This window comes from Hyla sarda, chromosome 4 (genome assembly GCF_029499605.1).
Source record: "Hyla sarda isolate aHylSar1 chromosome 4, aHylSar1.hap1, whole genome shotgun sequence".
Lineage (NCBI taxonomy): Eukaryota > Metazoa > Chordata > Amphibia > Anura > Hylidae > Hyla > Hyla sarda.
In genome coordinates, this window is record NC_079192.1 from 92,906,922 (window position 1) to 92,931,895 (window position 24,974).

At 44.7% G+C, this 24,974-nt stretch overlaps 1 protein-coding gene across 2 annotated transcripts in view; it reads left to right on the forward strand.

Annotated features, from left to right (window-relative positions):
• The window catches only part of BLM (BLM RecQ like helicase), a 109,675-nt gene that overhangs the window by 79,845 nt on the left and 4,856 nt on the right, over nt 1–24,974 (forward strand). For both annotated transcript variants that reach the window (XM_056571558.1, XM_056571559.1), the window contains exon 19: nt 9,225–9,420. In XM_056571558.1, the coding sequence (XP_056427533.1) occupies nt 9,225–9,420 (196 nt within the window). The remainder of the gene's footprint in view (nt 1–9,224; nt 9,421–24,974) is intronic.

The window sequence follows — 24,974 nt, forward strand, 5'->3', positions numbered from 1 at the left end:
TGAAAAAGATTTGTCATAGGTGTAAGACATTTGGGGCAGTGTGTTATACGCTCAGGGAAACAAGGCGACGGTGGGATATTAAAGCCATACAAGGCTGCGTGGGAAACTTTAAAATAGGTCTCCCTCCATCGTTCATTGATAACCTGTTTACAAACCGCCTCCCATCCCGTAAGTATGGTCTCATGAATGTCTGGATCCCCAGTCCATCTCTCCCAGGTGGTAAATAGGTGTTTTGGGTCGAATTTTAAAAGTCTCCCCCGTAAAGCTAGGTATAGTTGGGAAATGGAAGCCTTCCTCGGACCATCCCCCACTATGTCATCAAAAGAGTGGACAGGGGCCTCAACTGTAAGGTTCCTAAGTCGGGTCGAACAAAAGGAGTATAATTGATTTGCATAGATCAATTGAGTCTGGGGTAAAGAAAATTTTGTTACCATCTCTGCAGGTGAAAGCCATGACCTTCGATCCTCGTCCCACAAATCTCTAGCTCTCAAAACCCCCTCCCTCTCCCAGAGAGCAAGCCAGGTAGATGAAGTCCCTCGAGAGAATTTAGGGTGTCCTCTGAGTGGCATTCGCTTGGACAACAAGTGCGATAGGCCAAAAGTCTTACGGAGTTCCTTCCATGTAATAATGGTATCCCTAAGGACCTGCGAGCCCTTGACCTGCGGGGGTAGCTTAATGTAGGAAGTATGCAGTAGGGCTGTCAATGACCACGGTGCCGCCAGCTCTCGCTCAATCAATAGATTAGAGAAGTATGATGAATCATGCAACCAATCCATCACATTGCGGAACAAGCATACCAAGTTGTAACCCCTCACATTGGGGAGGTTAACCCCCCCCTTCCATCCTACACAGCATCAACTTTTTAAGCGCAATTCTGGGTCTCTTCCCATGCCATATGAATTTAGTGAATGCTGCGTTGAGTGTCCTGACATCTACGTGCTTCAGCAATATTGGGAGTGTCTGCAGAGGGTAAAGTAGCCTGGGAAAACTTATCATCTTCACCAGATGACAACGTCCCATAAAGGACAGCGGAAGGTCTTTCCACCGTGCCAACTCGTCCACTATCTTCTTAATCACCGGGGTAAAATTCAACGCATATAGTGTATCCGCGGTTCTCCCTATCCTAATCCCCAGGTAGAGAATGGAAGAAGTGCTATAAGTGATCCCTAAATCCCCAGCCATCCGCTCCCAGTGAGGCGGGCCCTTCCCCAAAGGAAGGAGCACACTTTTGGATGCGTTCACCTTATAGCCCATGAAACCTTCCACCCCGGCCAGAAAAGACAATACCTTGGGAACATCCCGCCCTGGGTCATCCAAGAACATCAGCACATCATCTGCAAACAAGGATATTTTGAGTTCTCTGGAACCCACCGCTATACCTTTGTACGTGTCCGAAGCGAGCAAAAAGCGCGCCAAGGGTTCAATTGCTAAATCAAACAAAAGGGGCGATAAAGGACATCCCTGTCGTGTCCCTCTATACAGTTGGATATATGGAGACAAAAAGCCCGGGGTATACACCCTGGCTGCCAGGCCAGAATAGAGGTTTTCCAGGAAACCACTGAACCTCCCTGTGATACCAAAGCGTTCTAGAACCAAATGTAACCAATCCCACCGGACATTATCGAACGCTTTTTCCGCATCTAGAGCGAGCAGTGCAGGGTGGGGCGTAGCCGCAGGCCTTCTGCCTACACTATCCATGACCGCTAGAACTTTCCGTATGTTCGTGACAGCTGAACGCGTTTTTACAAAGCCCACTTGATGATCCCCTACCAACTCGGGCAATAGTTTCGCTAGCCGGTCCGCTAATATTTTGGTAAGTAATTTAATATCCTGATTAATAAGTGATATTGGATGATAGGAGCCAGGATCTAGCGGATCTTTGCCCGGCTTGGGGAGAACCTTAATGAAGGCTAGTTTTGCTCCCGGCGACAAGTTTCCACCAGACAGGACACCGTTAAAGTAAGCCGTCAGGGCAGGAGTGACCTGATCAACTAGGGGTTTATAAAATTCCCCCGGATAACCGTCCGGTCCCGGGGCCTTCCCATTGGCTAGAGATCTGATAGCCCCCCTAACCTCTTCTACTGTGATGGCCATGTTCAGCTCCCGTCGTTGGTCCTCAGACAGCTTTGGGAGACTCACTTTGTCCAAAAAGTCCCGACCCTCAGAACCTACGTCAGGTGGAGCGGAGTACAAGTCCGCATAGTAAGCACCCAATAGAGCACTTACAGCCTTCGGATCTCTACTAATTTGACCCTGGGTGTCCTTCAGAGCAAGCACATGCGTGGATGAATGTGGGCCCTTCGCTAGTCTAGCCAGCAAGCGACCTGCCTTGTTTCCCTGTTTAAACAGCTGGAGATCATAATGTGAGCGATAAACTCGCTCCCTCCTGTCTAACCATAGTTCATAGTCTGCACGTGCTGTCTGCCATGCTAGTTTATTGGGGGGGTCGAGGAGGATACAAACTTGGAATAGGCTGCGGCTAAGCGAGAGCTGGCGGCCGCATGTCCCTCTTGCGATTTACGTTTTATCGTGGAATGATAGGCCATTACTTTACCTCTCAGGACTACCTTGGCTGTCTCCCAGAAAAGGGCAGGGTCCCCTTCATGTTGGGCATTGTCAATTTGAAATTCCAGCCAACACAGGGAGACGTAGGGACACAACACAAAAACCCACCCAAGGGAAACTCCCAGGACTATGGGCAGACAGGGGAAGAGCAGGGATCGCCAGCGCAAGTTATCGAAGTACCTCAGCACATGACAAGAGCTCGCAGAAGGGGAGCGCCACAGTAATCCTAAACCCTTCAACTTAGAGTGTGCCCCTGCTTGCGCAGCTCGTAAGAAAAAAACATTCAAATTATAAAAAAAACAGGAAAAAACAATATTTGTAACTCCAACAGTGAGGGAAGCCCTGTGTGGAAAAATGGCAACCCCCTGACTGGATGTGGACCTCACTTTTTTCAGACATGAGAGGAGACAGGAACTCCCCTCCCCACACCCACCCGTACACGTGGCCCCGCCCCACTCCCGAAACGTACCCATTAACGATATGCAAAGAACCGCCATGGCCCAATCTGATAATAATGGAACAGTCCGCTCAAAATACTATGGCCAATAACTCAAAATCTCAAGTCCCAAGATTCAAGCACGGGGGATAAGGATGAACAATACCCGTTATACAGTGCAGTCTTATACTCTCAGCCGTGGTAGAAATGAGAACAGCTTCTATGATGGCTCCATGGATCAACTACTCTGCAAGTCCGTACGTCCGTGTACTTTATCGGAAGCTGGGGAGAAAAAAAAAAAAAAAAAAAGAGAGGGGGGGTGTGTGGAAACAATAGCTGGAAGATCGGGATTCAGTCCGGTGACGAGGATCTGCTGCTACGGCTTCTGCTCCTCCGTTTTGGAGACTTCTTTCTCTTCCTTCCTTCTGCAGGGGATCGGTCCCTCCCCTCCTTACAACGAGCGGGTCTCTGTGCCAGGGGACCTTGATCTCTTGAGGGGTCTTGGCGGGTAGGTGAATGTCTGGGCTGTCTCTGGTGGTCCGCTAGCACATCTCGCAGTTCCGCCTCGGCTGCTGACGGAGTCTGGTAGGAGCGAAAAGATCCATCCGGCATGTGCACTTTTAATGTGGCTGGGTATTGCAGTTGAAAGCGGCGTTTGGCATTGTATAAGGCAGTGCAAACATTGCTGAAAGCTTTCCTTCTCTTCGCTACATCAGCCGAAAAATCTTCAAATATCAGCATCTTCTTGTTACGGAATGTCAGAGGTGTTGTGCGCTTTCGAAACGCTCTCAGGATGTTAACCTTGTCGTTGTAGTCGAGCAGTTTAAATATGACTTGATGCGGACGGCTATCTAAACTCGCCTTGGAAGCAACATTACGGTCAGGCAATTTGCATATACGGTGTGCCCTCTCCACCCTGCATTTGTGTGGCAGACCCAGCGCCTTAGGTAGATCACTCTCGCAAAAATCTTGAAGGTCCGCAGGAAGGAGCGACTCAGTAACGCCTACCAAACGCAGATTGTTGCGCCGCGAACGGTTCTCCAAATCTTCCAGCTTTCCGCTAACATAGCATAAATCTGTGTCCATTTGGCGCAATTTGGTAGCCAGGCCGCTGTTCTCATCCTCAAGCGCAACAATTCTATGCTCCATCTCGCCAATGCGGCCCTCCTGAGCGCCCAAATCTGTGCGTATCTGCGTTAGGGTGTCACGTATGGTATTTTCTAAAGTTTTCTGTATCGTGGGGGTGATGAGAGAAACTAGCGCTGCGGCCAGTGCCTGTAGATCAGGGTGGGCCGGTAAACCCCCCACAGAGGGTCCTGCGGCCATGGCATCTGAGAGCTGGACCCCCAGACCAGAGGACTCTGCAAGTTGAGAGAACAGGAGTTGGCTACCATTCACTTCCATTGCAGCAGAAATAGAGGCGCCGTTTGTGGTCTCGTGCTGAGGGGTAGGGGGGCGGGGGGGCCCAGAAGGCGCAGGAGATGCGTGTAATCCAGAGACTGCCGGGCCCTGAGGTCCCTTGTGGACAAATTTATCCATGACCAGGCTGTTATGTCCGTATGAAGTCACTCCCTAAAGTCAATGTGGGAATGCCCTGTTGCAATAGCAGCTCAGCAGGGAACAGGGAAGAGTAGTCAGTGGTGGCTCAGAGGGGCCAAGATGGCGCTGAGGAGCGTTGTGCAGGGAGCCAGCTGAGTGCACCCGATGAGGGCCCCCTCTCCCCGCACCGGAGCTTGTCCTGGCTGCGGGCACCTGTTTTTGTGCTCACCGGGTTTTCCGCAGTCTTCCTCAGGCCGCCCAGCTGTATTCCCGGTCCTCTCTCCGGCACCCGCTATCTCAGTCAGCTTCCGGAACTCCGGCCGAGATTGATGCGCTGCCCGGTATAGCACGGGGAGTGGGAGCTTCGCTGCTGGCTGATCTCCATAGCGCTCACGGGGATGCAGGTTCGTGCAGGGACTGCGAGCGGGGCAAAGTCGCCCGGTACTGTGCCGTTCTGGGGTGTGGGGTACAGGAGCTCCGTCCCTCCGCTCCTCACATGGCCGCGCCGGAACCGGAAGTCTGCAGTCGGGTTTCGAACTGGAGTTGTCTCTCGGTTCCCTTAAAGGTCAGGTTTCGTCCCTTTCTATTCTTTTCCAGCGGCCTCTGGCTTCTAATTCTCATGTCCGGACCTTCCTTCCTTCAAGGAGTGGCGCATGCTGTTCCTCCTTATCGGTCACCCTCTCCCCCTTGGGACTTCAATCTGGTTCTGAGTGCCCTCCAGGGTGAACCCTTTGAGCCCTTAGAGAGGTGTCTCTCCGCCTCCTTTCTTGGAAAGGGGCGTTTCTTGTTGCTGTCACCTCCATCCGGAGGGTGTCTGAATTGGCAGCTCTCTCTTGCCATTCTCCGTTTCCGGTGATCCACCAGGACAAGGTTGTTTTCCGGCCAGATCCTTCCTTTTTTGCCTAAGGTGGTTTCGGCCTTTCATCTCAATGAGGACATTGTCCTCCCGTCTTTTTGTCCTGCTCCTTCTCATCCTAAGGAGCGCTTACTACACAAGCTGGATGTAGTTCGGGCTGTTCGGTCTTATCTCTCAATCACTTCTTCGTTTCGTCAGTGTGATTCCTTTTTCGTCCTTACAGAAGGTCGTCGTAAGGGACAATCTGCTTCCAAGGCCACCATTTCTCGGTGGATTCGGTCCGCCATTTCAGAAGCCTATCGCTGTAAGGGGAAGATTCCTCCTTTCAGGGTTGTGGCTCATTCTACCTGTTCTGTTGGGGTATCCTGGACTCTCCAGAATAGAGCCTCGGCCTTGCAGATTTGCAAGGCGGCTACTTGGTCGTCTTTGCACAATTTCTCGAGGTTCTACCGAGTTCATACCTTCACATCGGCTGATGCTAGTCTGGGCCGTAAAGTGTTGCAGGCAGCCGTGGAACGGCCGTCTGCCTGACTGCTTATCTGCCCACCCAAGGGATGGCTTTGGTACGTCCCACGGTCTGTGTCCCCCAATGGAGCCGATAGAGAAAACGAGATTTACTTAACGTAAAATCTCTTTCTCGGAGGATCCATTGGGGGACACAGCTCCCGCCCTTTTTGGGGTTTCCTTTGTTTCTCTGTCCGAGGGTGTGTTCCGTTATGTTTTTTCTTCTGGTTCTCGGGCAGTTTGCGTTTCCTTTGACCTGTTGGTCCTCTCCTATTGCTCTGGAACTTAAACTGATTACCTCAGGGCCTGAAGGCGGGTATATCCTACTGGGAGGAGCCGACTTTTTTTTTATTACCATAGTGTCACACCTCCTAGAGACAGCAGCATACACCCACGGTCTGTGTCACCACGGTCTGTGTCTCCCAATGGATCCTCAGAGAAAGAGATTTTACGGTAAGTAAACAAAAATCTCCTTTTTTCCTCCTCGCCCTCTAAGAGACATAATTTTTTTTCTATCTTCAGACCCATATGAAGGTTTGTTTTTTGCGTGACCAATTGTACTTTGTAGTGACACCTTTCATTTTACCATACAATGCATGGTGCAAGCAAAAAATGTGGGTGAGAAAATTAAAAAGAAAATTGCAGCTTTGCAAATTTTTTTTTTTTTTGGGGGGGGGGGGGGGGGGGGTGTTTCAATTTTACACTGTACATTTTATGGTAAAACTGACAAGTTACCGTATATACTCGAGTATAAGCCGACCCGAGTATAAGCCGAGACCCCTAATTTCAACCCAAAATCCCAGGAAAAGTTATTGACTCGAGTATAAGCCTAGGGTGGGAAATACCTCATCCCCCCCTGTCATCATCCAGACCCGTCATTAACATCCTCATCATCCCCTTGTCATCATCCCACACATCCCCCCTTCATCATCCCCTTGTCATCATCCCACACATCCCCTTATCATCCCACACATCCCCCCTTCATCATCCCCTTGTCATCATCCCACACATCCCCTTATCATCCCACACATCCCCTTATCATCCCACACATCCCCCCTTCATCATCCCCTTGTCATCATCCCACACATCCCCCCTTCATCATCCCCTTGTCATCATCCCACACATCCCCTTATCCCACACATCCCCCCTTCATCATCCCCTTGTCATCATCCCACACATCCCCTTATCCCACACATCCCCCCTTCATCATCCCCTTGTCATCATCCCACACATCCCCCCTTCATCATCCCCTTGTAATCATCCCACACCCCCCCCTTCATCATCCCCACCCCCCTTCATCATCCCCACACCCCCCCCCCCTTCATCATCCTCTTCTCATCATTCGCCCTCAGTGGTCTTCAACCTGCGGACCTCCAGAGGTTTCAAAACTACAACTCCCAGCAAGCCCGGGCAGCCATCGGCTGTCCGGGCTTGCTGGGAGTTGTAGTTTTGAAACCTCCGGAGGTCCGCAGGTTGAAGACCACTGCGGCCTTCAACATGCGGACCTCCAGAGGTTTCAAAACTACAACTCCCAGCAAGCCCGGGCAGCCATCGGCTGTCCGGGCTTGCTGGGAGTTGTAGTTTTGAAACCTCCGGAGGTCCGCAGGTTGAAGACCACTGCGGCCTTCAACATGCGGACCTCCAGAGGTTTCAGAACTACAACTCCCAGCAAGCCCGGGCAGCCATCGGCTGTCCGGGCTTGCTGGGAGTTGTAGTTTTGAAACCTCCGGAGGTCCGCAGGTTGAAGACCACTGCGGCCTTCAACATCATCCAGCCCCCTCTCACCCCCTTTAGTTCTGAGTACTCACCTCCGCTCGGCGCTGGTCCGCTGCTGCAGGGCTGTCCGGTAAGGAGGTGGTCCGGTGAGGAGGTGGTCCGGGCTGCTATCTTCACCGGGGGCGCCTCTTCTCCGCGCTTCCGGCCCGGAATAGAGCCGTTGCCTTGACAACGACGTATCTGCGTCGTTGTCAAGGCAACGTGACTATTCTGAGGCCGGGCCCGAAGCGCTTAGAAGAGGCCTCCCCGGTGAAGATAGCAGCCCGGACCACCTCCTCACCGGACCACCTCCTTACCGGACAGCCCTGCAGGACCGGACCAGCGCCGAGCGGAGGTGAGTAGTCAGAACTAAAGGGGGTGAGAGGGGGGCTGGATGATGTTGAAGGCCGCAGTGGTCTTCAACCTGCGGACCTCCGGAGGTTTCAAAACTACAACTCCCAGCAAGCCCGGACAGCCGATGGCTGCCCGGGCTTGCTGGGAGTTGTAGTTTTGAAACCTCTGGAGGTCCGCAGGTTGAAGACCACTGCGGGTGGGGGAGTTCACTCGAGTATAAGCCGAGGGGGGTGTTTTCAGCACGAAAAATCGTGCTGAAAAACTCGGCTTATACTCGAGTATATACGGTATCTGTATTCTGTAGGTCAAAACAATTAAAACGATACCCATGTTTATATGCTTTTCTATTATTGCCCTGCTTTAAAAAAAAACAAAAAAACTCACTTTTTTTTTTCTTAACAAATTTAATATGCATAAAATTGCTTTAATCTGACCACTTATAACTTTGTATGGGCTGTATGAGGGCTCATTTTTCGTCTCATCTGTAGTTTTTATTGGTAACATATTTGCATATATGTGACTTTGTGATCACTTTTTATTTATCTGTGATGTGATGTGACTAAAAGCAGCAATTTTGGATTTTTTTTTTCTTTTTACGTTTGCACCGTTCACCATACGGGACCATTTACATTTAATTGACTGGACATTTATGAAAGTAATCACCAAACACAGAGGCCAAAATGTGGTATAAAAAAATAACAATTCTTTATTAATCATATGTTAAAAACATAATTAGATCAGAAAATGATATATAAAAAACAGAATACACATACAAATAGTGTGCAGATACTAAAGAGATCAGGCACACCATGTACAAATTTTTGTACCAAAAAATGGGTAAAGTTATGCAACAAATAACAAGCTGAAAGGGAGAAAAAAACAGCATTAAGATGAACAAGTTAGGCCATGCACCCATATGCCAGATACCTCACCTCACCCCGAACATTTTATGTTTGTAAAAAAAAAATGGTGGATAAAAATTGCAGTGTTTTGATCTAAAGCCAGAAATTGATTCAAAAGCAATGAGTGTGCAGTTAGGACTTCTTCCAGTTGGATCCAATCCTAGCTTAGGTTCACAATACTAGTTTTCCTTTTCCTGAAAATGTGTTTCAAAGAAGAAAAATTATTAAACTTTGGCTTCTGTTTTAATTAATGTGCTATTTAAAAAAGGAATGATAAATTCCGTCCTAAGACTTGACCTTCTACTACTTACAGGTACAGTTCCAGGACACTGAAAATGCCAGCAGCCTCAGAAAACAGAAGGCATCTGTTATGGCATCTACATCCAAGAGGGAAGAAATGGTCAATAAATGCCAGGCTGAGGTGACAGAGCTCTGTAAACGTCTGGGAAAAATATTCGGTGTACACTACTTCAACATCTTCAATACAGCAACCATACGTAGGATTGCAGGTGTGTGCTAGTATAGTGAATTATGGAACATTCATGCAGCCATCCAGGAATTTACAATGTGCTTGAGTTATAAACCAGCAGAAAGTTTTAGTTCCCACAAATGTACTTAATTGGCCAAAGTATGTTGAGCTTGTTGTCATAGAGGTGTGAAAAGATATTATTTAAACATGATTTTTCTAAAAGCAAGCTAAAACCGAACAATGATTAAAAACAGGCTCATTGATTGTATTTCATTGCTAGTAAATGTTAAAGCAGTACTCCGGGCAAAATTTTTCCATTTTTTTTAAAATCAACTGGTGCCAGAAAATTAAGCAGATTTGTAAATGACTTCTATTAAAAAAATCTTAATCCTTTCAGTACTTATCAGCCTCTGTATGCTACAGAGGAAGTTGTATTTCTTTCTGAAATTCTTTTCTGTCTGACCACAGTGCTCTCTGCTGACACCTCTGTCCATGTCAGGAACTGTCCAGAGTGTGAGCAAATCCCCAGAGCAAACCTCTCCTGCTCTGGGCAGTTTCTGACACAGACAGAGGTTTCAGACAGAAAATAAATTGAAAAAAAAAACTTCCTCTGGAGCATACAGCAGCTGATAAATTCTGGAAGGATTAAGATTTTTAAATAAAAGTAATTTATAAATCTTTTTAACTTTGTGGCACTAGTTGATTTAAAAACATTTTTTCCCACCAGAGTTCCCCTTTAAGTTTTAGCTTGCCATGCCAGCAATAGCTAGAGTTCCTGGGTAAGTGGCTATTACCTTTTAAAGGACAACTGCAGCGCAATATACACTTATTCCCTATCTACAAGATAGGGGATAAGTGTTTGATCGCGGGGGGTCCGACCACTGGGACCCCCCTCGATCTCCCTAACGGGGCGCTGCCATTAGCGCTCATGGTGGCGTAGCGTCGACCTAGAGGTCGACGGTGACGCTCCATCTCCTCCCCGTCCCCATACAGTTCTATGGGGGAGACATGCCGGCTGCAATGTCATGCTGCGGCTGGCACGCCCCCTGCACGGGACAGCCGCGGCCCCGTACAGGAGATCACAGGGGGCCCCAGCGATCGGATCCCCCGCGATCAAACACATATGTCCTACAAGTTAATGTTAATTTAGTCAGGATTAAACCTTTGTTAATCATTAAAAAGGTTCTTTCTTCTATTGCTGTACTTGTTACATTGTCCCCTGATGATGTTTGGATTCCCTCAGAATATTTGCTCAGTGTGTCCAGTGCTAGCTAGTAGATGCTGCTTCTTGGCCAATTTGACATAGGTTGGATCCACCATGAGTTGATTTCCCGCTCTAAAGCAAATGTCAAAACCTTTGCTTCCAATTTGTCTTCTCTGAATCTATTTCACAATCTACAGATTAATCCACACAATCTGCAGCAGGAATTGAGCTGCTTTGAGGGTTTTAAATTTGCAGCATGTCCATTATTTTTGTGGATCATTTCGGTTCTATAGTGGATTTTGGTTTGGTTAAAGTCAAACTCTGCAGTTTTAAATGTAATTTATTACTTTTTTTTTTTTAATTTACAAATTTGCAGTGGTAAATTGGCAATACATTTAACATGATTCGGTTCAGATTTGAATTTAGATCCTGAGCAGCACTGGACACACACCATGCTCTGCTAGGAGTCCCCAGTGTCCCTTACCTGTTCCCCTTCACCCCAGTGTCCCTTACCCGTCTCGAGCTGCCCATGCTGTGCCCGCCTGCATGCTTCACTTACGTTTTTGTCTTCTTTTTTTGTTGTTGTAAAGGAGCTGTTTAGTTGTACAACAGCGCCCCCTATTGTCCTAAACATGTTACTGCATCTTTTGTGCTCTAGACACTAGGGGTAGCTGTTGTAAAAAAATATATATATATATATATTTACACACACACACACACACACATACATATACAGTGGTCCCTCAACATATGATATGATGGTTTCAACATATGATGGTTCTCCTGGAACCAATTAATATGTCGAGTACATATGTCTATGTAAAAATGGTAATTGGTTCTGAGGCCTCGGAACCATTGTATGTTGAATACATATCTCTATGGGAAACTGCGAATTGGTTCTGGGATGACCATTGTATGTGGAGTGTATGGGGAGTGTTTAACGAACCAGGGTGCCTCCAGCTGTTGCACAACTACAACTCCCAGCATGCATGTACAGCCATTGACTGTCTGGGCATGCTGGGAGTTATAGTTTTGCAACAGCTGGAGGCACACTTATAGGGAAACATTGATGTATGGGGTGTATAGTGTGTATATGTATTGTATCTGATGTGTTACATCGCATACAGTACTGTACAGTTCTTTAAATACCTTCAGGGGGGACAGAATGTCCTCCATTACGATCCTGCCGACTACAGCTCTATAGGAAAGGAAGGGGAGGGCAGCCAGCAGCTCATTGGATGCCTGCAGGAAGATGCTGCAGGCTATTGGCTATGGCTGCACTGGGTGGGGGGGGGGGGGGCTTACACGGAGCTCACAGTGGAAGCCTGCGTGAGTTAGCAGGACAGCATGTGAGTAACAGGAGGCAGAACGGGGCACACGGGGCACATTAAACAACTATCTGTCAGTTGCTGAAGTTGTCACCGCTGTCAGATAGCTGTTTGTACGATGGCCCCGACACACAGCAGCATCATATGTCTATGCTGCCTTCAACATACGATGGGCTCTGAGAGGCCATTATATGTTGAAATGATCATATGTCGGGGGGTCACTGTATATGTGTTTAGATATTCACACACACGTATATAAAAATGCTCATAACAATATAAGCCTTATAATGTCATAAAAAAGTAAAAGAATGTTTAACAAATGATGCCAGCATAAAGTAGACTTGTTGTGGATGTGAATTAAAAACTAAATGTATTTGGCATGACTATTTCTCTTACTAGAAAGCCTATATAGATGCACCAAACTGACACAATATTATGAGTAAGTATAAATCTTTATTATAATCAAATAGGATAAAACATGATAAAAAATCAGCAGCAGTTAGAAAGAAAACGACTCCGAACACAGATATTAAATAATGTCCAATAGGTACATGGAATGGCACATAAATATAGGTATACAATACTTAATGAAAAGTGGACTAAAAACAAGCCACAATACATGTATATATATAAAGAATACACCTAGAAGTGCCTAGGTAAACCCAGTACACTAATGTAAACAAGAAGGACATATGAAAAAGTATAGCTAGTATAGTATCATTTGCCCAGTGCTATCGGCAGTATTAATACAGGGAGACAACGATGTTACCCATACATATCATGAGGGGAAACAAACCACCTCAGTAAAAGTTGGAGCATCGGTTGTCCCTGAAAAAAGTTAGATTAAGCATGTAGGACTGTCCATGCACCTAGCCAACTGACACCCAGCTGTACTTACACAGGTCGGGAGCCTACCCCTACGTCGTTTCGCTCACTCGCTTCCTCAGGGAGTGTCATATGGAGGGTAAACGGAAGTATATATATATGATATCGACCAATCAAACAAGTTCTATAAGGATTAAATACCTGGTACAGCTGTGCGCGCTGTAAGCGTGACATGCAATGGTCTGCGCCATCTTGTCTTCAACCGCGCATGCGCACGGCACCACCGGAGTGCGTACATATTGACGTCACCACGATGGTAGCGGGCGCACGCGCAGTGAACACAAGAAGCTAAAACTGGTAAGGGAAAATCCAACGCATGTGCAGACAGATAGATAAACTGCGCGTGCGTGGAGATGATAAGCCCGTATTCAACGGGCGCATATAACCAAATAGTGGTAATAAGGGGAGCGCTATATTAAGGACATAGACAACACAAACCACATGTGATGATGACAAGAATGTGCAAAAGTGCTCGTGCCCAAAATAAAATAAAGTGATCATGCTCGTGAAAAAGTGAAACATAGTAAAAACACAGAGTCAAGTGTAATAATGGTATCACATGATGAGGAATACATTTGTAAAAAATGACACATAAATATATAATGGATAAAGTGCATGTGTGCATATGCAAATATGTGCATGTAGGTGTATCCATGTTGAGTGTACTTATACATTAATTATGTGTAAAATGAATAGGTGAATGATGAAGTGTGTTACAAAAATATTTATAATAATACAAAATCACAATGTGGTGTTGAGTCAGTGCATATAGTCCTGCGCTGAGCTCAAAATCCGCAGATATGCCAGGTACCTAAGAAGAAAAGGAAAGGAGAAAGAAAAAGGAAGAGAGAACAAAACAGAGAGAAAGAAAGAAAAACCAGGGTAAAGATATAGATAAGCCAGAGAACAGAAAAAAGAAAAGAGAAAAGAAGGAAAAAGGGGAAAAGAAGAGGGAAGAAGAGAAAAGAAAAGATAAAAATAAGAAAGAGAAAAAGAGAACAAAAGAATATAAAACCAATTAGTCCATAAAATCTCAAAAAGTAATAATAAAACCAACCACAGACCAGACGTGGTCAGTACAATATTAAATGAAAAATATATATGAAGATAAAGATGAAAATCAAAATAAATATAAATAAAAATAAAATTATGGGGAACAACCATGATTACAAGAATGGAGCATAGTTATTGTGCTCGTTGAGGCCAAAGGGGATAACAGTTTTTAAATCAAAAATCCACCGGGTTTCCCTTTGTGCCAAAGTACGCTTCCAGTCTCCCCCTCTGGGTCCCACAATCACCCTATCGATTCCTCTTACCTTCAATAAATGTCCATTGCATGCATGATGCTCTTTAAAGTGCCTAGCCAATGTCTTGAGTTTAGTGGCATCCTGTTCATTCTTGGCTGCTTCGATGCTCAGAACATGTTCCCTTACTCTTCTCCGTAGCTCCCTAGAAGTCAAACCCACATAGATCAAATTGCAGGGACAGACAGCATAGTAGACAACCCCAGTAGTACAGCAATCTATAGCGTGGGTGATTTTATTCTTTTTGGACCCTGTGGAGTCCCAAAAGTCTGTGGCCCTTTCAATGTTGGGACAAGCCACACATCCCCCACATGGTTTGCACTCCCATCTGAGCATCGAAGCAGCCAAGAATGAACAGGATGCCACTAAACTCAAGACATTGGCTAGGCACTTTAAAGAGCATCATGCATGCAATGGACATTTATTGAAGGTAAGAGGAATCGATAGGGTGATTGTGGGACCCAGAGGGGGAGACTGGAAGCGTACTTTGGCACAAAGGGAAACCCGGTGGATTTTTGATTTAAAAACTGTTATCCCCTTTGGCCTCAACGAGCACAATAACTATGCTCCATTCTTGTAATCATGGTTGTTCCCCATAATTTTATTTTTATTTATATTTATTTTGATTTTCATCTTTATCTTCATATATATTTTTCATTTAATATTGTACTGACCACGTCTGGTCTGTGGTTGGTTTTATTATTACTTTTTGAGATTTTATGGACTAATTGGTTTTATATTCTTTTGTTCTCTTTTTCTCTTTCTTATTTTTATCTTTTCTTTTCTTTTCTCTTCTTCCCTCTTCTTTTCCCCTTTTTCCTTCTTTTCTCTTTTCTTTTTTTCTTTTCTTTTTTCTGTTCTCTGGCTTATCTATATCTTTACCCTGGTTTTTCTTTCTTTCTCTCTGTTTTGTTCTCTCTTCCTTTTTCTTTCTCCTTTCCTTTTCTTCTTAGGTACCTGGCATATCTGCGGATTTTGAGCTCAGCGCAGGACTATATGCACTGACTCAACACCACATTGTGATTTTGTATTATTATAAATATTTTTGTAACACACTTCATCATTCACCTATTCATTTTACACATAATTAATGTATAAGTACACTCAACATGGATACACCTACATGCACATATTTGCATATGCACACATGCACTTTATCCATTATATATTTATGTGTCATTTTTTACAAATTTATTCCTCATCATGTGATACCATTATTACACTTGACTCTGTGTTTTTACTATGTTTCACTTTTTCACGAGCATGATCACTTTATTTTATTTTGGGCACGAGCACTTTTGCACATTCTTGTCATCATCACATGTGGTTTGTGTTGTCTATGTCCTTAATATAGCGCTCCCCTTATTACCACTATTTGGTTATATGCGCCCGTTGAATACGGGCTTATCATCTCCACGCACGCGCAGTTTATCTATCTGTCTGCACATGCGTTGGATTTTCCCTTACCAGTTTTAGCTTCTTGTGTTCACTGCGCGTGCGCCCGCTACCATCGTGGTGACGTCAATATGTACGCACTCCGGTGGTGCCGTGCGCATGCGCGGTTGAAGACAAGATGGCGCAGACCATTGCATGTCACGCTTACAGCGCGCACAGCTGTACCAGGTATTTAATCCTTATAGAACTTGTTTGATTGGTCGATATCATATATATATACTTCCGTTTACCCTCCATATGGCACTCCCTGAGGAAGCGAGTGAGCGAAACGACGTAGGGGTAGGCTCCCGACCTGTGTAAGTACAGCTGGGTGTCAGTTGGCTAGGTGCATGGACAGTCCTACATGCTTAATCTAACTTTTTTCAGGGACAACCGATGCTCCAACTTTTACTGAGGTGGTTTGTTTCCCCTCATGATATGTATGGGTAACATCGTTGTCTCCCTGTATTAATACTGCCGATAGCACTGGGCAAATGATACTATACTAGCTATACTTTTTCATATGTCCTTCTTGTTTACATTAGTGTACTGGGTTTACCTAGGCACTTCTAGGTGTATTCTTTATATATATACATGTATTGTGGCTTGTTTTTAGTCCACTTTTCATTAAGTATTGTATACCTATATTTATGTGCCATTCCATGTACCTATTGGACATTATTTAATATCTGTGTTCGGAGTCGTTTTCTTTCTAACTGCTGCTGATTTTTTATCATGTTTTATCCTATTTGATTATAATAAAGATTTATACTTACTCATAATATTGTGTCAGTTTGGTGCATCTATATAGGCTTTCTAGTATTTCTGGGCACCGAACAGTGGTTTATACCTTGTTTGTTTTTGGCCTCAATTTATTGGTTTACATATTTCTCTTACTAGTAGAGAGTTTCTAACATAGAGAAATTTAAATTTTTCAAATTTTTCACAATATTTCTGAGTTTGTCACAAAAATGTATGAACAAAAATTTACCACTAATATAAAGTACAATATGTCTCGAAAAAACTATCTCTGAATCACTTTGCCAGGTAAAAGCAGTCCAAAGTTTTTACCACTTAGAGACACATGTCAGATTTGAAAAAAATGGACTGGGTCATAAAGGCCAAAACGAGCTGGGTCATGAAGGGGTTAGGCTATGTGGGTGACAGAGTATGTTTGACCACCAGCACATTAGGGAAGATTTATCAAAACCTGTCTAGAGGAAAAGTTGCTGAGTTGCTAATAGCAACCAATCGGATCGCTTCTTTTATTTTTAACAAGACCTCTGCAAAATGTACAAAAACAAGCGATCTGATTGGTTGCTATGGGCAACTCAGCAACTTTTCCTCTGGACAGGTTTTGATAAATCTTCCCCATTAGGTGGACGTTCTGAAAGGGAAACAAAAAAACATCCAGGGGAGGGGGGGGGGGCACCATAACAAGTATGTTACAGTAACATCTAGATGCAGGAGCTATTTTATTTCAACCCTCCAAAAATGTGATTGTATTATCATTAAATAGGTTAGGGGTCCACACCTTTTTTATGGTTCCTCCTGTTACTGAGAGGCATTAAGGCTCGTAGTTTGTCTACAATTCAGGGAGTCAGTCAGATGAGTGGGATTACAGAGTCAGGGAGTGTGTTTTTAGGCATATATGCCCCTCAGTGTACAACAATCATACCTCCTGACTGTATTATCCTGCCCATCGCCTGATATTCACCCCCATTTTTTTCCCCTTAAGTTTATGCCCATCTGACTGAATTCCAAAATTGTCAAACTATAAACCCTTATATCTCAGGAACAGGAGGACATATCAAGGTGTGTGATCAGGACACTGTAAGCTATTTAATAACTGTAAAATCAGATTTTTTTGGGGGGATGACCACAGGTCCTCTTTAACCCCTTAAGGACACAGCCCATTTTGACCTTAAGGACGCAGCGTTTTTTTTTTTTGCAAATCTGACCACTGTCACTTTAAGCATTAATAACTCTGGGATGCTTTCAAGGAGTACTCTGGTGCAGAGTACTCCTGCTCCGTCCTGCCCGGGCTGCAAAAAAAAATGAAAATGAACCATCTCTCACCTTCCTGGGTTCCCGCGGAGCACCACTACAGATGATCGGTCCTCCGGTCCATCCTCTTCATACTTCCGTGAGAACGAAGCGTCACATGGCGCTCAGCCTATCGCCGGCCGAGGCAGAACATCGCGGCGGCCGGAGATAGGCTGAGCACCATGTGACGCTTCGTTAACACGGAAGTATGACGAGGATGGACCGGAGGACAGATCAGCTGTAGTGGCGCTCCGCGGGAACCCAGGAAGGTGAGAGATGGTTAATTTTCATTTTTTTTTTGCAGCCCGGGCCGGACGGAGCAGGAATACTCTGCACCAGAGTACTCCTTTAACTTATGAATTTGATTCAGAGATTGTTTTTCCGTGACACATTCTACTTTGTTAGTGGTAAATTTTCAAAGAAAATTTAGCATTTTTCAAACTTTGAAACTCTCTGCTTGTAAGGAAAATAGACATAACAAATAAATAATATATTGATTCACATATACAATATGTCTACTTTATGTCTGCTTCATAAAGTTGACATGTTTTTACTTTATGAACCCATTAGAGGACTTCAAAGTGTAGCAGCAGTTTTCCAAATTTTCACAAAGAATTCTAAATCTGGATTTTCAGGGGCCAGTTAACTTTGAAGGGGATTTGAGGGGCCTTTTTGTAAGAAATCCCTTATAAATGACCTCATTATAGAAACTGCACCCCTCAAAGTATTCAAAATGAAATTCAGAAAGTTTAACCCTTTAGGTGTTTCACAGGAATAGTAGCAAAATGGAGGCGAAAATTAAAAATCTTCATTTTTTACACTAACATGTTCTTGTAACCAAAAAAATATTGGACCAGAGTGTATAATACCTGAAAATACTTGTTTAGTGCACAATATACTAACAATAATCACCAAGAATAGCACCAAACATAAATTGGATTTCAAATAAGTAATCTATATTAAACATACATGATTATATAAAACATGATTAAAAAGGATCAATAACAGTCAGAAAAAAATGTGCAGAGATCAGATATATTTTGTTCTCTTGAAAAAGCGCCAGTCTACCATGATATGATGATGACCGCTCTGATGCGATATGCCAACACCACAAATACTAAAAAGTACCACAAGGTGCACAGAAAAGATAAGGCAAACATGATGTGGAAAATACAAGAGAAGGACATACAAGAGAAGAAAAAAAGTGTAGCAAACCGGATGTCTGTGATGTGATGTGGGAGCTGGATTAAAGGGGATAAGGGATGTACAGAGGCAGAGTCGCTATACAGTTACTGACACGATCACATCATGTGATTCGCAGCGATCGCTGACAAGGGGGGTCTCAAGACCCCCCTGGGTGATATGCCAGGATAGCTGCTGTCATCTCGTTCCGATCACCGCGTCCGGAAATGCGGTGATCAAGGAACGCAGTGCCGTAAATGTACGGCGCGGTGCGCTAAGTAGTGCTCAGCAGCCCCATAGATTTACGGTGCTCGTGTTTAAGGGGTTAAAGAACATGTTCAGTGGATAATCCAACTCGGCCCCGGCTCTGCTCTGTTAGTGTGTTTCGTACCCAGCACGTCGGCTGGTCGAAAAAGGCCCCCTCCATTCATCTCTATGGGAGAGATGGAGACACACAAACTGTGTGTCTCCTCCTCTCCCATAGAGATGAATAAAGGTGGTATGTTTGGATGAGCTGACCTGAAACCTCACGCACAAGAGCTGAGCCGGGGGCCCCATATGGGAGATCCGGAGTGTAAGGGATAAGTTTATTACATCTTCTTTAAATAATTCCACGTACACATTTGTTAGTTTTGTGGGAAAACCCCCTTTAAATGATAGTTTTTCAATAGCAATGCCTTCTATTAATAGAATATTGATGGTGTCATGACTGATTTTCTTCACACTTTAAGCGACTATTGGTCTGGGTTATAAGGAGTAACATTATGTGAATTCTCGGCAGTGCTTCCTTCTAGACATCTCTGTGACAATAACAGCACATTGGGGGAGATTCTCAAAAACTGCTGTAATTTCTGTTCCGGCGATATTATTCACACTTTTTTTTTTCTTCTCACATTCTCAAAGGTCTCTTGTGCGGCTTTGAAAATATGTGAAAATTTATTTTCGCGCCACTTTTATATTTTTTTCGCACCAAAATAATTTTTTGTTGCTGCAGCCATTTTGGACTTTTTTGCGCCAAAATTGCAGAGTTTGTGCAAAATTTTACATCGCAGAAAATTCTGGCAGAAACATCTCAGGAAATATTCCATGGTTACTAGTGCCCAAACAAGCGATAACTGGATAAATAAAACATTGTTGAGCTTAACAGGTGCAGTGACCAAGAAAAAAATTCAATAAAATAAAAATATATTTTTTTTACATTTTTCAATAATAATTTCTTTTTTAATAATTAAATTACACCTTAAAAAAAAAACAAAAAAAACATAGAAAGCTACAACCATTTCTGTGATTTCTACACTATCAAAAAGCTGCTGTGAAAGTTTTGATGTAAACTGGACTCTCCTTTGAAAATATCATGTAAAGCAGACAATATAAAATAAATGTTCAGTACAGCTCACCTTAGTCCACTTCTGTGCACGGATCCGCACTCGGCAAAGGGCTGGTATTCAATGTAGACAAGAAAACGATGGTCCGGCACCAGATGAAAATTTGCAGCTTTATTTTCCGTATCAAAAAGTAGACATACGTCACACAGTAAAACCGACTCCCTCCATAGTCATACGCGTTTCAAGCGCATGCGCGCTCTTCCTCAGTGACGTCATAGGTCTAACGGCAAGGGCTTTTATTCGTACCAACTCAGGTGAGGGGTAATTAATTACCTCTCCTCCTTCCAAGTTACTTGCGCTTGCCAGTAAGACCACAAGACTGGGCAGAGACTTTGTTTTTTAACACACACTTTAGTGTGTGTTTTTTAACAACACTTTATTCACACCTATATATATGGCAACATATAACAACAATTACTTTACAATTATAAGCAATCATTATATAATAAACTCTGGATTACTAATATCTTTACGCAATTGTTGCAGTATTTCCATTAATAATGAAACCGCAATTCACGTCTCGCATTCATGCCAAACTGGGCACGAGTGCCAAGAGTGAATTGCCAGAAGGCTTCTCTATGTTCCAACTTACTCCTAGTGCAACCTTGCCTTATGCCCATTTTTACAAGTTCAATACCATATACGGTATTCGAAAACCAGTTATATTTCCACCATGCACTGTTTGGAAATGAAGAGATGCAGCAGATTTGTTTCTATTTAATGCTCCCACATCATTCAGATCTTCTAGAGCACGAGTTTTTAATTAGCGGGTAGTGTATCCTATATATTTCAATTTGCAATGCAAACATTCGATCTAGAGATGAGCGAACTTACAGTAAATTCGATTCGTCACGAACTTCTCGGCTCGGCAGTTGATGACTTATCCTTCATAAATGAGTTCAGCTTTCAGGTGCTCCGGTGGGCTGGAAAAGGTGGATACAGTCCTAGGAAAGAGTCTCCTAGGACTGTATGATACCTTTTCCAGCCCACGGGAGCACCTGAAAGCTGAACTAATTTATGCAGGATAAGTAATCAACTGCCGAGCCAAGAAGTTTGTGACGAATCGAATTTACTGTAAGTTCGCTCATCTCTACATGTAGTTTTTAATTACATATTTTTTGCTGCCCTCCGCATTTTCAAATTCCTTCACTACCTTCACATAATTGCAAGTGCGGCATATTTTCTGTCCACACTTTAAAAATCCCTTTTGTGAGAGCCAATCATTTGTACTCGATCGGGACTCCTCCACAAGACTTGGAGATAAATGATTTTTAAGTGTAGGGGCTTTTTTTGAGACTATGTGACAACCATTTTGCAATATTTTGGATACTATTTCATCCTGTTTTAATATGTGCAAATGACTTAACACCACACTCTTAATTTTGTTGAAAAAAGGAGAATATGTTAGGGATAAAATGAGCTTATCCTCAAATTCCCTTCTATTTTTTCCCCCGTGAATGAGATCTGTTCTGTTTTTTTTTAGATACTACTTTTTTTGCTCTGTTTAATGCTTTATTTGTATACCCACGTTTCTTTAATCTATTCACCAAATTTTCTGACTGTACATTGAATACTTCACTGTTGGAACAATTTCTCTTAAGACGGGTTAATTCTCCTACTGGTATTGCTTTTATTGTATGTGTTGGATGATTACTGTTGGCCCTCAAAACTGTATTACCTGAAATTGGTTTTCGATGTGTGGCCACTGTAATTATTTCTCCAACTACACTACTTAATTCCAAATCCAAAAATGTTATATTATTTTTATGTGGTGAGTGAATTTCAAATTATACAGTGGTACGAGAGATTCATCCCCCTCCCAAATGAAAAGGAGATCGTCAATAAATCTCCCGTACCACTGTGTGTTTTTGCAGTAAGGGGGTTGGCATTTGAAAAAATTACCTGGGATTCCCAGTATGACATCGTTTTTTTTCATCGTTTTCTTGTCTACAAAGCAGACAATATACGTGGACACGCCCACTTTTACAAAACTTGCGATAACAGTGTAAGCCGTGACACAAAGCTCTTTGAAAACGTGGTCAATACTTTTCGCTGCAAAATTGTGGCACAAATTTTTTTTATTTTTTTTGGCACAAAATTCTTTGAGAATCTCCCCCATTGAGACTCTTGTGCCTTAAGCATCATGAGTGCTTTTATTTTTATTTTTTTTAAAGAGAGTCCTAGCAGTCCTTTACAGTTTGTCAAACTTGGTAGTAATATAGGATCATATATGGGCACTTCGAAGGCATTAACATAAAAGTATTATACAGTTGACATGTGAGGAATCGTCATGTTAGGCTGGGTCCACACTACGTTTTGTCCCATACGGGAGCGCATACGGCAGGAGGGAGCTAAAACCTCGCGCTCCCGTATGTGACCGTATGCGCTCCCGTATGCCATTCACTTCAATGAGCCGACCGGAGTGAAACGTTCGGTCCGGTCGGCTCATTTTTGCGCCGTATGCGCTTTTACAACCGGACCTAAAACTGTGGTCAACCACGGTTTTAGGTCCGGTTGTAAAAGCGCATACGGCGCAAAAATGAGCCGACCGGACCGAACGTTTCACTCCGGCCGGCTCATTGAAGTGAATGGCATACGGGAGCGCATACGGTCACATACGGGAGCGCGAGGTTTTAGCTCCCCCCTGCCGTATGCGCTCCCGTATGGGACAAAACGTAGTGTGGACCCAGCCTTACAGGGGTTTTCCAAAACTTAGTGATTGATTTACCGTATTTATCGGCGTATAACACGCACTTTTTAGGCTAAAATTTTTAGCCTGAAGTCTGTGTGCGTGTTATACGCCGATACACCCCCAGGAAAGGCAGGGGGAGAGAGGCCGTCGCTGCCCGCTTCTCTCCCCCTGCCTTTCCTGGGGTCTAGAGCGCTGCTGTTGGCCCTTCTCACCCCCTGGTTATCGGCGCCGCTGCCCGTTCTGCCCCCTGACTTTTGCTGCCGGCGCCGACAGCCAGGGGGAGAGAAGGGGCAGCGGCACCCATTGCCGGCGCCGCTGCCCCGTTGCCTACCCCTTCCCCGGTGGCATAATTACCTGAGTCGGGTCCGCGCTGCTCCAGGCCTCCGGCGTGCGTCCCCGGCGTCGTTGCTATGCGCTGAACGGCGCGGCGCATGACGTCAGTGCGCCGCGCCGTGCATAGCAACGACGCAGGGGACGCACGACGGAGGCCTGCAGCAGCGCGGACCCGACTCAGGTAATTATGCCACCGGGGATGGGGGGAGGCAATGGGTGCCGCTGCCCCTTCTCTCCCCCTGGCTGTAACCAGGGGGTGAGAAGGGCCGACAGCAGCGCTCTAGACCCCAGGAAAGGCAGGGGGAGAGAAGCGGGCAGCGACGGCCTCTCTCCCCCTGCCTTTCCTGGGGGTAGATCGGGGTATACACGCGCACACACGCACCCTCATTTTACCATGGATAAAAAACATTTTTTACCCAAATATCCTTGGTAAAATGAGGGTGCGTGTTATAGGCCGGTGCGTGGTATACCCCGATAAATACGGTACTTCAATGGGAGCTGATCTGTGGTAACCCAGCACAGCCACTAGACCAGTGGTTTCCAACCTTTTTCAGCTCAGGGCACCCCTCGCAAAAAATTATTTTTTGCGGGGCACTCCTACCGAATAATAAACGTGTGACAAAAAATGGCTTAAAAGAAGCAATACACAAATATTTGTTGGGCTGGGTTCACATCACGTTTTTGCCATACTGTTTTCAATCCGTTTTTCTAAAGAAAACCGTATGGCAAAAAAAACGGATGGAACAGTATGGAAAACCGGAGACAAAATCGTGGTCAACCACGGTTTTGACAACGGTTTAAAAACCTTACTGCATCCACATACGTGTTTTTTTAACATGGACGTCAATGGGAAACGAACATGTATACGGTTCCATACGGAACGTTTTTGCTTTGCACATGCACATTTCAATCCTAAAGTCCCCCCCCATTTTCAATAACGTATGGGTTTTTTTCTATAAAAACTGACGGAACTGTATGCACTTTTAAAAACAGTATACTGTTTAAAAACGCATACTGTTCCATCCGTTTTTTTGCCATACGGTTTTCTTTAGAAAAACTGATTGAAAACAGTATGGCAAAAACGTGATGTGAACCCAGCCTTATTCACTTTTCTTATCCATCAGGCCTGGACCGTCATGATTGTTTCTTCCAGCCACAACTCTTTACCGCATTCCTGCAAAAAAAAAAAAAAAACACAAAAAAAACCTCAAGATATTAGGCTCCACACTTCTCCAGCATCATCCTATATTTTTCCTACAAATACCCTGTCTCACACACACAATGCCCCCAGCAGCCTCGCATGCACGCACAATGCCCCCAGCAGCCTCGCACGCACACACAATGCCCCCAGCAGCCTCGCCTCCCCCAAATTCCTCAAGCCCTTCTCTCCCCCACACAAATGCCTCCAGTCTCTCCCACACACAAATGCCTCCAGCCTCTCCCCCACACACAAATGCCTCCAGCCTCTCCCCCACACACAAATGCCCCCAGCCTCTCCCCCACACACAAATGCCTCCAGCCTCTCCCCCACACAAATGCCTCCAGCCTCTCCCACACACACAAATGCCTCCAGCCTCTCCTACACACACACACACACAAATGCCTCCAGCCTCTCCCACACACACACACACACACACAAATGCCTCCAGCCTCTCCCACACACACACACACACACAAATGCCTCCAGCCTCTCCCACACACAAATGCCTCCAGCCTCTCCCACACACGCACAAATGCCTCCAGCCTCTCCCACACACGCACAAATGCCTCCAGCCTCTCCCACACACGCACAAATGCCTCC